At 67.6% G+C, this 13502-nt stretch overlaps 1 protein-coding gene across 1 annotated transcript; it reads left to right on the top strand.

Annotated features, from left to right (window-relative positions):
- The first annotated feature begins 2565 nt into the window (after positions 1 to 2565).
- On the top strand, positions 2566 to 12041 carry LOC138806610 (endothelial transcription factor GATA-2). Its single transcript, XM_069992044.1, has 6 exons — positions 2566 to 2724; positions 3965 to 4207; positions 5013 to 5651; positions 7342 to 7487; positions 9111 to 9236; positions 10404 to 12041. Exons 2-6 carry the CDS (start codon positions 3979 to 3981, stop codon positions 10701 to 10703), a joined length of 1440 nt encoding a protein of 479 aa, XP_069848145.1. The 5' UTR covers positions 2566 to 2724; positions 3965 to 3978; the 3' UTR covers positions 10704 to 12041.
- The last annotated feature ends 1461 nt before the right edge of the window (positions 12042 to 13502 follow it).

Below are 13502 nucleotides of genomic sequence, written 5' to 3'. Positions count from 1 at the left end.
AGCACACACGGGCACAGAGTGACAGGCGGCGTGCACACAGAGCCGGGGAGTTCACAAACACCCGCAGCGGGAGGTGGAGGGACAGACTCCTTCCCGACCAGGGGCCTCCCGCCTTTTCCAGGCAGCCGGACCTGTGGAGCAGGCGGGCTCCACCCTGGAGGTCAGCTCCGGAGCCTGCCTTCGTGAACACCCGACCCGACCCTCCAAGCACAGCCTCGGCTCCTCTGCCTTTTTGTTTTTGTTGGTCGTGGGGCTTGAACTCTGGGCCTGGGCGCTGTCTCTCAGCTCTTCAGGTCAAAGAGAGCGCTCTACCACTTGAGCCACAGCGCCACTTCCAGTTTTCTAGTGGTTTCTTGGAGATCAGAGTCTCGCAGACTCTCCTGCCCGGGCTGGCTTTGAGCCGCGATCCTCAGATCTCAGCCTCCTGAGTAGCTGGGGTGACAGGTGTGGCCACCGGCGTCCGGCTTTCTCTGGCGTCTGAAACGCGCCTCGGAGGTGCGGCAAACTCTATCCTGAGCCCCTGTGCCCTTGAGTTGGGAGCCGTCTGCCCGTGCCGGCCAGGCACAGCTCCTGACCGGGGCGGAGGGCCGGCAGGCTGCTGGGCGTGAGCGATGTGGCGGGAGTGTGGGCCCTGTGCTCGCGCATAAGCCCCTCCGCCCCGCTTCCTGCGGGCCGGGCCGGGCAGCGGGGCGGCGGCGCGGGGCGGGAGAGGCCGCGCAGGCCGGCGGGGTCGGCGGGGTCTCCGCGCCGCCGCGCCCCCCTCGAGCACCGGCGGACAAAAGCCGCTGGCCGCGCCCGCCGGCCGGTGAGTCCGCCCCGCCCGCCCGGCGCCCACCCGGCGCGCCCCCTTCGGGGCTCACCCGGCCCAGGCCGCGCCGCAGGCCGCCGGCCCGGCCTTTGTCTCGGCGCCCCCACCCCGCCGCACCCCCGCCCGGCCCCGCGGCTGCGCCCGAGCCGGGCCGCCTGCACCTGCCGGCGGTCCCGTGCGCCGGCTTAGCCCGGCTCGCCCGCAGCGCCCGCCGCCCTTAAAGCGGAGGCCGCCCCCCCCCCGCCCCGAGCTGCGGGCCGCCCCCCCCAGCTGCGGGCCGCCCCCCCCAGCTGCGGGCCGGGCGGGCTGCCGAGGCCGCGGGCTCGGCTGGGTGTGCCGTCTCCTCCAGCAGGGAACGGGAGACCCCTGGCCGAGCCGGGAGCCTCCGCCGCCGGGCCCGGTCCGCGCTGAGATGCGCTGACCACCCGGGACCCGGGAGCGGCCGGCGGCTGCGGGGCCCCGAGCGGCGCCGCGCAGGACCGGCTCGCAGGACCCGTCCCCGAAGCGCCGAGGGGCCCCGGGGTCGGGGCCGGCCAAGGGAACCCCGCCGGCGTCCCGCACTCACCCCGCCCCGGCGATGAGCGGCCCAAGGAGGCCCCGGGAGGGGTCGCGGGGAGGGCGCGCGGGGACCCCGCGAGCCCGGCTGGACAAAGGCCGCCCGCGTCCCGCACGGAAGCGGGGCCCGGCCCGGCCGCCCCGGCCCGCTAGGGCTCCGGCGTTGGAGGCGGCGCCGGGCGCGGCACCCCGGCTCCCGCCAAGGCGGAACGAACGAAGCCCGGAAGGGGCAGCTTGGCCGGGGAGACCCGAGCCGGCGCCGCGGCGGCCCGCGGGACCCTCCGCGTGCGGGGCGCGGGCGGCCGCCCTCCGGGCCGGGGCTCCGCGCCGCCGCCCGAGCGGCCCCGGCCGGCCTCGCTCCCGGGGCGCCGGCCCAGGCGGGGCGGCGGCGGGGAGCCCGGCGGACCCGCGTCCGGCGCAGGACCGAGGCTCGGCCGGGCGGCGGCCGCGCGGAGGCCCGGCGCCCGCTCCCCTCGCCTCCCGCCAGGCGAGGCGAGGCAGGCGGGTCGGTGCGGGGCTCCCGAGGCCCGGCCGGAGCGCGGCGGGGCGCCTCCGAGAAGCGGCTCCGAGCGGGCGCGGACCGGGTCCCCGCCCGGCCTCCACTGGGAGCCGGGGAGGTGGGCAGCCGCGGGCCCCGGCCGGGGCGGGACGAGGGCCGCGCCTCAGCGGCCAAGAGGCGCGGTGCCCGCCGCGTGCGGGGCCCCGGCGGCCGCCGCCCCGCAGGCCCGGACGCCAGGTCCGGGGCCGAGCCCCGCGGTGTCTCCGAGGGGCTGCGGCCGCGCTCCGGGGCCCGAGCCGGCCCGAGCTCCGCGGCGACCCGTTTGGCCCGCGGAGGGCTGCGCGCGCGAAGAGCGGGGAGGCCGGGGCGCGCGGGAGGCGGCGGCCCCCGCAGCCCGGAGCCGCGGGCCGCTCACCTGCCGCGCCGCCGCCCGCGCCCGCCCGCCTCCTCCGACCGGAGCGGCACCGCGGGAGCCGGGCCGGCCCGAGGGCTCCGGGGCCCCACCGCGCTCCGCCCAGCCCCGGGCCCCGCTTTACCTGGGCGGGAGACGCACCCGGCCGCCGGGCCGACGGCGGGGAGGGGTCCCCGCGGCCCGGCCGCGCCCCCGCCTCCTCGGATTATTGCAAAGTTCATTTCCTGGCGGAGCGGGTGACGTCAGGGCCCGGCGTCGCGGTGGCGGGGCCGCCGGCCGGGGAAGCCGCCTCCGGTTACCCAATTACCGACTGTCAGTCCCGCCGCCCGCCCCGGCGCGGGCCGGCGCCCGCTCCCGCACCTGTCCGCCCGGCGCCCCGAACGCCTTCGGGCGCGGGGGTCCCGGCCTCCCTCGGAGCCGCCGTCTCTCGTCCGTCCCGGGATGGCGGAGGTGCGCGTCCGGCCCACGGGACGCGGGGCCCACGGCGCTCGCGACGGCCGAGCCGGAGGCGCGCGGAGAGCCGCTCCGGGGACCGGGGCACAAAGCGCCGGCGGCCCCGCTCCCCGTCCCCGGGGCCGCCGGGGGGGCCCCGAGGTGGAGGAGGCGCCTCCTGCCCCGGGCGGCCCTGCGCCGGCGCCGGCGCCAGCCCCGGCCTCGCCCGGGGCCGCGGGCCCGGTGGTCCGGGAAGGCCACGCCCGCGGAGGGCCACCCCGCCCCCGGAGCCGCCCCCTCGCCACCGCGTGCGCGGCCCGGCCGCCCGGGGCCCCGCGGCCAGCGGCCCCGAGCCGGGGAGGGAGCGCCCCGCAGGCACCGTCGGGCGTCCCGCAGGCCCGGGCCGCGCACGGGGGGCGCGGGGCCCGGGGTGTCGCGGGGAGGACCCCACGCGTGCGGGGCCCGCGGTCCCGGGGAGACTGGGCTGCCGTGGGGGCGGGGTCCGGGGAGGGGGCTCCGAGGCGGGACGGACGGCGAGTGTCCGCGCCGGGGGTGCGGGGCTCGGCCCGCGGCGTGGGGCGCGGGGGGCGCGGGCGGAGGGGCCGCGGGCGGAGGGGTCGCGGGTCAGTCCCCGAGTCCCGCGGGCCGAGCGCGGGCGCAGCCAATCGGGGGCGGAGGCTGGGCGGCGCGCGGCGCTGATTGGCTGGCGCCGGCTTCTTAGGCCTGCGCGGCCCCCGCTTCATGTCTGAGCGAGAGTCGGCAGCTGGCGCCAGGGCGGCCGGGGATGCGGAGGGGCCGGAGCCGGGCGCGCCCGAGGCCGAGGCGTGCGCTGCCCCCCGCCCCTGCCCCGTGAGCCCGCTGCTCCCGCCGCCGCCCGGGCCCGCGCCCCGCAGCCCGCGCCCCGCAGCCCGCTCCGCGCGCGTAAGTTTGGGGGGCAGAGCCGACCCGGGGCGCGGGGCGCGGGGCGCGGGGCGCGGCCGGCTCGGCGGGGCCGGGGCCGGGCGCCGGCGGCCCGCGGAGGGGGCGGGGCCGTGCGGCCGGCTGCCCCGCGGCTGTGGGGCCCGCGCTGCGCGTCCCGCGTCGGGCGCCGGCCGTCCGGGCTCCGACTCCCGGGGAGCTCGGGGCCCGCGCCCGTCCGCGCCGGGGTGGACGTGCGGGTCTGGGGGGCGCGGGGCGCGCGGCCGGGCCCCCTCCCCGCTCTCCTTTCGTTTTGCGCCCTCGCCGGCGCTCACCGGCCCTCGCGCCCCGTGTCGCGCAGACCCCGCCGCGGCCATGGAGGTGGCGCCGGAGCAGCCGCGCTGGATGGCGCACCCCGCGGTGCTGAACGCGCAGCACCCCGACTCGCACCACCCGGGGCTGGCGCACAACTACATGGAGCCCGCGCCGCTGCTGCCCCCCGACGAGGTGGACGTCTTCTTCAACCACCTGGACTCGCCCAGCAGCCCCTACTACGCCAACCCGGCCCACGCCCGCGCGCGCGTCTCCTACGGCCCCGCGCACGGTGAGCGCCGCGCGGCCCGCGGCGGGCGAGGCCTGCGGCCACTTCCCGGATGTAGGGCCCGAGGAGCCGCCGGGAAACCGGGCCTCTCCTGCGGGCCCTGGGCTCACTCCACGGCCGGGTCCCTCTGGGTCCTTCCCCAGGGGTCTCCTGAGCCGCTTGCCCCAGCCGTGGGGTCTGCGTGGGGTCCTGTGAGCGTCTCCAGCCTCTGCTTGTCTGGGGTCTGCATGGGGTGGGTGCTGTGTGTCCACCCTCCGGTTGTGTGGGGGTCTGTGGGTAGGGTGCTCTGTGTCCACCCTCCTGTTGTCTGGGGTCTCTGTGTGGGGTGGGTGCTGTATGTCCACCCTCCGGTTGTGTGGGGTCTTTGGGTGGGATGCTGTGTGTCCACCCTCCGGTTGTGAGGGGTCTCTGGGTGGGGTGCTGTGTGTCCATCCTCCGGTTGTGAGGGGTCTCTGGGTGGGGTGCTGTATGTCCACCCTCCGGTTGTGAGGGGTCTCTGGGTGGGGTGCTGTGTGTCCACCCTCCGGTTGTGAGGGGTCTCTGGGTGGGATGCTGTGTGTCCACCTTCCGGTTGTGAGGGGTCTCTGGGTGGGGTGCTGTGTGTCCACCCTCCGGTTGTGTGGGGTCTTTGAGTGGGATGCTGTGTGTCCACCCTCCGGTTGTGAGGGGTCTCTGGGTGGGGTGCTGTGTGTCCACCCTCCGGTTGTGTGGGGTCTTTGAGTGGGATGCTGTGTGTCCACCCTCCGGTTGTGAGGGGTCTCTGGTTGCTGTGAGCCCTGCCCATCTGACCCCTCTCTCCCTACCACAGCGCGTCTCACTGGAGGTCAGATGTGCCGGCCGCACTTGTTGCACAGCCCGGGTTTGCCCTGGCTGGACGGGGGCAAAGCCGCCCTGTCTGCTGCGCACCACCACAACCCCTGGACCGTGAGCCCCTTCTCCAAGACGCTGCACCCGTCGGCGGCGGGAGGGCCGGCGGGGCCGGGAGGGCCGCTCTCTGTGTACCCGGCGGCGGCCGGCGGGAGCGGAGGAGGCAGCGGGGCCTCTGTGGCCTCCCTCACCCCCGCGGCGGCCCACGCCGGCTCCCACCTTTTCGGCTTCCCACCCACACCTCCCAAAGAGGTGTCTCCAGACCCCAGCGCAGGGGCCGCCTCCCCAGCCTCCACCTCTGCGGGGGGCAGCGCGGCCCGGGCTGAGGACAAGGACGCTGTCAAGTACCAAGTGGCCCTGCCCGAGAGCATGAAGATGGAAGGCGGCAGTCCCCTGCGCCCAGGCCTGACCACGATGGGGGCCCAGCCCGCCACTCACCACCCCATCCCCACCTACCCGCCCTACGTGCCGGCCGCCGCGCATGAGTACGGCGGCGGCCTCTTCCACCCCGGAGGCTTCCTGGGCGGCCCGGCCTCCAGCTTCACCCCGAAGCCGCGCAGCAAGGCTCGCTCCTGCTCAGGTAAAGGCGGCGTGGGCTGGAATGGCGGGGTGAGGGGGGGACAAGCCCGTTCAGCCAGCCTGGGGGGGTGTGCTTCTCTAGTACTCAGCAGAAGGTTGAGGTCCCAGAGTGAGAAGAAGACACAAAAAACATTCTTCCTGTGGGAGTGCTCCCTTTGGTCCCCAGACCTGCAGGCTCCTTGGCTCCTTGGGGCCCCGGTGGGTGCGTGACACAGACTGGCTCCTCTCTGGATCTCCAGTGAAGACTCTGTGTGCGCGGGAATGCGGGCATGCAGGCCGGTCTGCCTGCCCGGTGCTGCGTACGTGTGTCTGCACTGCCGGCCGCTGCAGGGCCTCCAAGGGTGCAGACCTGGAAGGGATCTGGGTCTGGAAATCAGTCAGCACAATCTCAGGATTTCAAGGCCTCTGATCTCTTCGGGAGATTTCCCTGAAACGAAATTCCCAGGCCTGGCTTGCACCCCTGCCCCAGGGCACCGCGCACGAGGGCCAGAGCCAGGGGGATGGAGCCACGGGTGCCTGCACCCCTTGTCCAGCAGTCGCTAGATCAAACGAGGTTTGTCCAGGGTCTGGCTGAAGGGCAGTAGCCGTGCCTAGTGTGCCTCCTTCCCCACAACTCTGAGTCCCAGAGCAAGAGATTTCTTTCCCTTTCTTTCTTTTTCTTTCTTTCTTTCTCGTTCTCTCTTCCTCCCTCCCTCTCCCCTCTTTCTTTCTCTTTCTCTTTCTTTTTCTTTCTCTCTTTCTTTCTTTCTTTCCTTCTTTTTTTCTTCCTTTCTTTCCTTTCTTTTTTCCTTCCTTTCTTTCTTTCTCTTTCTTTCCTTCTTTTTTTCCTTCCTTTCTTTCCTTCTTTCTTTTTTTCCTTCCTTCCTTCCTTCCTTCCTTTCTTTCTTTCTTTCTTTCTTTCTTTCTTTCTTTCTTTCTTTCTTTCCTTCCTTCCTTCCTTCCTTCCTTCCTTCCTCCTGGGTCCAGGAGTCTCCTTCTCTTGGCTGGGATGTATTGACTATTGAAGTCTGGAAGAATTTCCTGGGTACCACACTGCTAAGGTGCTCTCTCAGCCCTGACCTGATTCAGGGTCCCCACCCTGCTTGGACCATCTCAATTGTTTTTCCTTAGTCCTCTCGATCCCAAGTTTGTTTTGTGTTTTATCTGAATTCCAGATGCCGTTGTAACAAACAAAATCCCAAGCAACAAAAAGCAGGGCCACTCAGTCTAAAGTGAAAGAGCTTCTCACTTGTTTTATTTTAAAGAACAACAACTTTGATCAGGATCCAGGGTTCACACCGAATTCTAGGGTTTCAGCGGCAGGAGAGAGAAGTTGGGCAGAAGGAAGTTTCCTTGGATGAACGGGACTGGATGGTGGGGGCTCAGGGCATGGAAGGGAAGACTCTGGAGGAGAGAAAGGAGTGAGAGGAAGCGGAGAGGAGAGGAGAGGGGGCTGGGGGGGGGGGCGCCCAGACCCTGCACAGTTAGCCTGGGCTCCCTTTCCTGGCTTGTTGCTGGTTGGCTCTGAGGCTCTCAGGGTGCAGACCCTGGGCTTTCACACCCACAGCAGGCTTTGAAGGGGGATTTGGCCCTAAAAGAAAAGACTGTCTGCATTTCTGAAGGGATCTCCTAAGCTGCTCTTCCTTGGGGAGGGGGAGGGCACTGAGCCCCTGCAAAGCCGACCGGTGTCTTCCGGTGTCTTCCGTCCCCAGAGGGCCGGGAGTGTGTCAACTGTGGGGCCACAGCCACCCCGCTGTGGCGGCGGGACGGCACCGGCCACTACCTGTGCAACGCCTGCGGCCTCTACCACAAGATGAACGGGCAGAACCGGCCTCTGATCAAGCCCAAGCGGAGACTGGTAGGAGCTGGTCTGAGGGGTGGGGGCTCTGGGGGAGGTTCCGAGCAGGAGCTGGGCGCTAAGGGGAAAACACAGAAACAATTGAGCAACGACAGAAGCCCCCAGACCGCCGAGCCTTCCGATCCTGATGGTTGAAATCGTTTGGGGGTCAGTTGGGGTTGCGTTTCTTTCTGGCCAATTCTTTCTGCGCCCCACCAGGTACTCTTGTACCCCACTGCTTGGGGATCCCCAAAGCCGGTGTCCTAGGGCCTGCCCTGGCCCCTGGCTTCTGCTTAACTCTCTTTAAAAATAGGGCTAGGAAGGACCTTTCCCTGGCTGGCTCAGGGCTGCCTCCTTAGCCTCCCAACTCGGTCTCTTCATGCTTATTTAAATAAAACACTCACACCAGCCACCAAAAAAACCTGCCCTTTATTATTTTTCCATGGAGTCACCTATACTGTGTATTTTCATTTGAGTGATTTAAAAAAAAATGCCCTTTCGGATCTCCTGCCGGAGTTTCCTATCCGGACATCTGCAGTACGAAGATAAGGAAACTCCGTGTATCTGTTTCCGGACCCTACGAGGTTTTGGAGAGCCGCCTCCGCTCCGTCCCGCCTCTCGCTGGGCTGTTTTGAAATTTCTAATACCCTCCACTCTGCAAATAATGCGTAAAATGCTAAGAATAATAAATATATTTTTTCAGGGCGAAGTGATTTATGAGCTTAAATCGTTCGCCCGCTTCGGGGCCCTCTTCTCCCTTTCCCCCTGGATGGAGGGCGGGCAAGGCGGTGGGGGTGGGGCGGAGGACGGCTGCCGGCCCCGGAGTCAGAATTCCAGCTCCAGGCTTACTCACTGCCGCTCCTCCCTGCCCCCGCAAAATCAGCCATCCTGTCCCCCCCCCCCCCCGTGGCCGCGCAGGCCCGGGGCCATTCCAGGCTCTGCTGGCCCCAGCCCCTGTCCCCGCCCTGGCTGCCTGGTGACTCGGGTGCCAGTGCTCTGGGAAGTGGGGAGACTGTTTTGTGTGTGTGGCGGGCTGCAGGGCTCTCATTCTCCAATACAGGTCCTACCTGGTGCCTTTGGTGCCTTTCTCTGGGGACCCTCCTCTCAGGGCCCAGGGGTCTGTATAGTCGATGGACCAACTACAGAGAAATGTCCAGTGTGACCCTCCATCACTAGGGTGTGGCTGGGGTGGTGGAAGGAGCCGAATGCCAACGTTTACCCCAACACAGCTCAGCCCCAGTGGACATGAAACCCTCCCTCTGGCACTCCCGCCCCTCCCCCTGCCTTCCAGGACAGCTGCAGGGTCTCCTACCCCGGCCTCAGGGCCCTGCCTCCCAGGGAGGACCTGAGACTGCCCAGGGCCTCAGTTTCCCCATTGATGGACTTAAGTTTGGAGATTGGGAAGGTGGCTGGTGTTCCCTTCTGATTTGTAGTCCTGTTGATTCTGAGAGAGGATCAGGCTTCCAGGGCTCTCTGTTCCCTAGTTCTGTGATTCTCAACTTGTTCACGTCTCAGATTCTCAATTTGGACAGTTCTGCTGTTTTGAGATGCCTTGATTCCCCAGCGAGGCAGGGGTGGGGGGTGGGGGTCACGGCCGGTGTGGTGCCGGAGCACGGCTTGCCCACGCTGTCTCTCCCCTCCCAGTCGGCAGCCAGGAGAGCGGGCACCTGCTGTGCGAATTGTCAGACCACTACCACCACTTTATGGCGCCGGAATGCCAACGGAGACCCGGTCTGCAACGCCTGTGGCCTCTACTACAAGCTGCACAATGTGAGCCCCCCCGCCCCCCCACCCTGCCCCCCCACCCCGCCCACCCGCCCTCCCACCCCGGGACCCCCCTGCCCCCCGCCCCCCCACCCCACCTGCCCCCCCACCCCGCCCGCCCACCCTCCCACCCCGGGACCCCCCTGCCCCCCCCGCCCCCCACCCCACCTGCCCCCCCACCCCGCCCACCCGCCCTCCCACCCCGGGACCCCCCTGCCCCCCCGCCCCCCCACCCCACCTGCCCCCCCACCCCACCCGCCCACCCTCCCACCCCGGGACCCCCCTGCCCCCCCCGCCCCCCCACCCCACCTGCCCCCCCACCCCGCCCACCCGCCCTCCCACCCTGGGACCCCCCTGCCCCCCCGCCCCCCCACCCCACCTGCCCCCCCACCCCGCCCGCCCGCCCTCCCACCCCAGGACCCCCCTGCCCCCCCCCCGCCCTCCCACCCCGCCTGCCCTCCCCCGCCCGCCCCTCCCCCGGCCCGCCCGCCCACCCCCCACCCCCCCCCCGCCCGCCTGCCCACCCCGGGAGCCCTGGGCTTTGTGTGTCAGGCTCCCAGCCCAGCCTCTGAGTGCAGAGCAGGCCCGGACCCCCAGGAGGGCGCACAGAGGGGCGCAGGACCCCCAGGAGGGCGTCCGTAAGAGAGGTGCCTCCGTTCAGGAGGTAGAGCAGCCGCGGGGCCGCTGGAAGCTTAGCTTTGTGAAGTAAAATAAGTGTAGGTTTTGTTTTTTTTTGCCGGGCGTGGGGCTTGAACTCTGGGCCTGGGCGTGTCCCTCAGCTCTGGAGCTCAATGTGAGCGCTCTACCACTTGAGCCTCAAGCCACTTCCCGTTTCCTAGTACTTTGTTGCAGATAAGAGTCTCACAAACTTTCCTGCCCGGGCTGGCTTTAAACTGTGATCCTCAGATCTCAGCCTCCTGAGCAGCTAGGATGACAGGCCTGAGCCCCGCTTAGAGTGTAGATTTTGAGTGTGGTGGGGAGCTAAGCTCAGGCAGGAGCAACAGCTCCTCTGTCCCAGAACTAGAGACAGCGCTGGCCAGGGGACTCGGGCGCTGCTGGGGCTTGGATTCCAGGCATTCTGGGGACCTGTCTTGCTGCCTGGGGGTACAGGGAGGCCTGGAGGGCATCCATGGGCCAGGCACACATCCCCTAACGGCCTGGCGCTGGCTCTAGGTTAACAGGCCGCTGACCATGAAGAAGGAAGGGATTCAGACTCGGAACCGGAAGATGTCCAACAAGTCCAAGAAGAGCAAGAAGGGGGCTGAGTGCTTCGAGGAGCTGTCCAAGTGCATGCAGGAGAAATCCTCGCCCTTCAGCGCGGCCGCCCTGGCCGGACACGTGGCGCCCATGGGCCATCTCCCGCCCTTCAGCCACTCGGGACACATCCTGCCCACCCCGACGCCCATCCACCCCTCCTCCAGCCTCTCCTTTGCCCACCCTCACCCAACCAGCATGGTGACTGCCATGGGCTAGGGACAGAGGTCGCGGCAGGGCCGACGGGAGTCAGGCCATGCAGGCCTCTGCTGCCCACCCTTCCCCGGAGCCTGTGCCGCTCCCGAGGCCCGGCCGGAGCCCGGGGCCTCGCTGTACCCGAGGGCTCCCTTGGCCTCCTGCCGTTACTGTGAATACTCTCTGGGCTGAGCGAGGCTGTTCCGGCGTGACTGGAGACCCGGGGAGCAGAAGGACGGCTTTCCGGTGGAGAAGGAGGGGACTGACAAACGCAAGCGTTTTTTGAAGGAAAAAAAAAAAGTAAGCAAAAATAATTTATTTGCTCTTGTTTCTGGAGACCCCGAGGAGAGGCTGTCTGTGTTCTCTGGGTTTTCCTGGGGCCGGCGTGCCTGTGACCCGGGGCTGCCGGGCTCTGGGGCAGGCGGGTCTGGAGGCTGACGCGGGGCCTCTCCCTGGCCTCCCTCTGTCCCGCGCGGCCGGCCCTGGAGGCTAGAGACAATTGCAGGCGGTGCTGCTCAGATTCCCAGGCCCGGGCTGGGCCACAGGAAGGAAACAACATTTTCTTGAAAGGGGAAATGTCTCCCTGGTTGCTCCCTTGGATTTGAGGCTGGAGTTGGAGTGACCTGTGTGTCCCCAGCAGGCCCAGGCCGTGGCCGGGGCCCTGTACATACATGCGTCCTTCTGCTAACCCTGCCACCCTCCCCCACTCCGAGACAAATAGGAAATATTAGAGGCAAAGCAAAACCTGCGCAAGCTTCACTCACCAACAAGCTGTTTTGTTTTTAAGTTCTCCGGGTCCAGTCAATTGTACATGGCCGTGGTAGCCTCGCCCGGGCGGGTGAGACCTTCCTGAGCTTGGAGTTTTTGAAAGTTCTTGGACCATCCTGCAGCCCTACCCAGAGAGCGGGCGGGGGGTGGGGGGCTGGCAGTCCGGGGTCTGGAGGCCGAGGCCAGCCTGAGGCGGAGGGGCCGCCTGTGGGGCCGTGAGCCACGGCTGCCTGGGTCCTCTGAGGTACAGCTGTACATAGATGTGTCCCAAGCCTCGATTCTGCGCGGTTGGTGGGCTGGCCGTGATGAGGCCGCAGCGGGGGCTCCTGACCAGGGGGACAGTTGTGCCCCCGGGGGCTTCGCTGTAGCGCCACCCACCAGAAGTAACTTATTTTGTACTAGTATCCGCATACGAGAAAGAATCGGCAGTATTTTCTGTTTTTGTTTGGCCTGTTTTATTTTGGTTTAGTAAACTAAGTTATTGTTAATTATGTACAACATTTATATATTGTCTGTATAAATCGTATGCTATTCTCCTATTCCTTTAAAGTGAATACTGTTAAGAATAATAAAATACTTTTTGTGAATGCTCCAGCCTGGCTGTGGGCTCCTGGGCAGCCGCCCCAGGCCTGGGTCTGACTGTTGGGTTGCCCTGCGCCTGCTGCCCTCCAGGGTGGCTGTGGGGGGGCGTCCCCGGAGCTGCCAGCCCTGCGCGGCCTGCCCTCCCGGTGGGTCGTCCAAGATCTCGGTGTTGGGCTCGCGGGGTGGGGGTGGGGTCGAGGGGTGGGCATGGCTGCTCTCCAGTGTTTGGTCTCTGAAAGCCCAGCAGAGTTCCCACAGTGTGTGTGGGGGGCCCAAGGATGGAACGAACACCAGTTCACCAACATCTCGCCAGTGCCTCTGCGGTTCCCGCCGTGGAGAGGCTGTGGTGGCCTAGAGGCCACACCCGCAGTGGCCGGCCGGCCGTGCGTGTCTCCCAGCGTCTCCGACCTTGGTAGCAGGCCCACCAATGCCGCCGAGCAGTGTGGTTTGGGGGAGGGGAAGGTCTCGCTGTGGCCCGGGCTGGCCACAGCTCTTGGACTCGTCTCCTGAGTAGCTGGGACTCCGGGAGTGTGCCTGTGCTTGGAGCCCCGTTTTCCCTAGTGATCTGACTTTTTACTTGTGATCTTTAGCCACAACCTCTCTCCACCGGTGTCTCTACCAGTATCTCTGGTCACATCTCTGACCACCACCTCTCACCATCAAATCGCCGTGATCCCTGGTCACCAGGGCCCCCACGGCCAGGATGTCTCCCCACCTCTGAATCTGGTGAGGGCTGTGGTGGTGGATTCGTTCCCAGTCACCCGCGGGCCTGGCCGGCCAGCCCTGGGCAGGGCCGTGGGTGTCTTGGGTCTTGGCCCTCTGATCTGCAGTAGCTCACGCAGAGCTCAGCCAAGTGGGGTCACGAGGTCTCCTCTGGCCTGCGACGTCCAGGACACGAGCGAGCATGCTCCTAGCCATCATGCCCTGCAGTGGGGCCTGCAGCCAGTGAAGGCCCGTCACCCCGGCGGGGCCCTGAGTGCCCGGCCTCTGCGCGGGCCTCCGGGTCCCCAGCAGACACCATCCTCTGCTCATCTGGTCTCTGCTTACTGGGTCTCTGACTACAATGCCCTTGCCATGATCCTTGATTCTTTATCTTTTCTTTTTTATCTGCCAGTCCTGGGGTTTGAACTCGGGGCCTGGGCGCTGTCCCTGAGCTGCTTTTGCTCAAGGCTAGCGCTCTACCACTTGAGCCACAGCACCACTTCTGGCTTTTTGTTATGTGGTACTGAGGAATGGAACCCAGGGCTTCATGCATGCGAAGTGAGCACTCGACCACCGAGCACCTTCCCAGCCCCATCCTTGATTCTGGACAGCGATTCGGACATCCGCCTAGCCCAGGATGTTTTCCTTGAACTCTTCCTGTCTGGACCCCTGTGCCACAGGGTCTTCTCGCGTGGCTGGGAGGCCCTGGTCTTGTGGAGGCTGGAGAGGGTGGGGGGCTCTGGATCTGGACCTCAGGTCCCTGACAGGTGA

This window comes from Dipodomys merriami, unplaced genomic scaffold, assembly GCF_024711535.1.
Source record: "Dipodomys merriami isolate MVZ:Mamm:240054 unplaced genomic scaffold, mDipMer1.0.p SCAF_401, whole genome shotgun sequence".
Taxonomy (NCBI): Eukaryota; Metazoa; Chordata; class Mammalia; order Rodentia; family Heteromyidae; genus Dipodomys; species Dipodomys merriami.
This window is presented reverse-complemented; position numbering and strand designations above follow the sequence as displayed.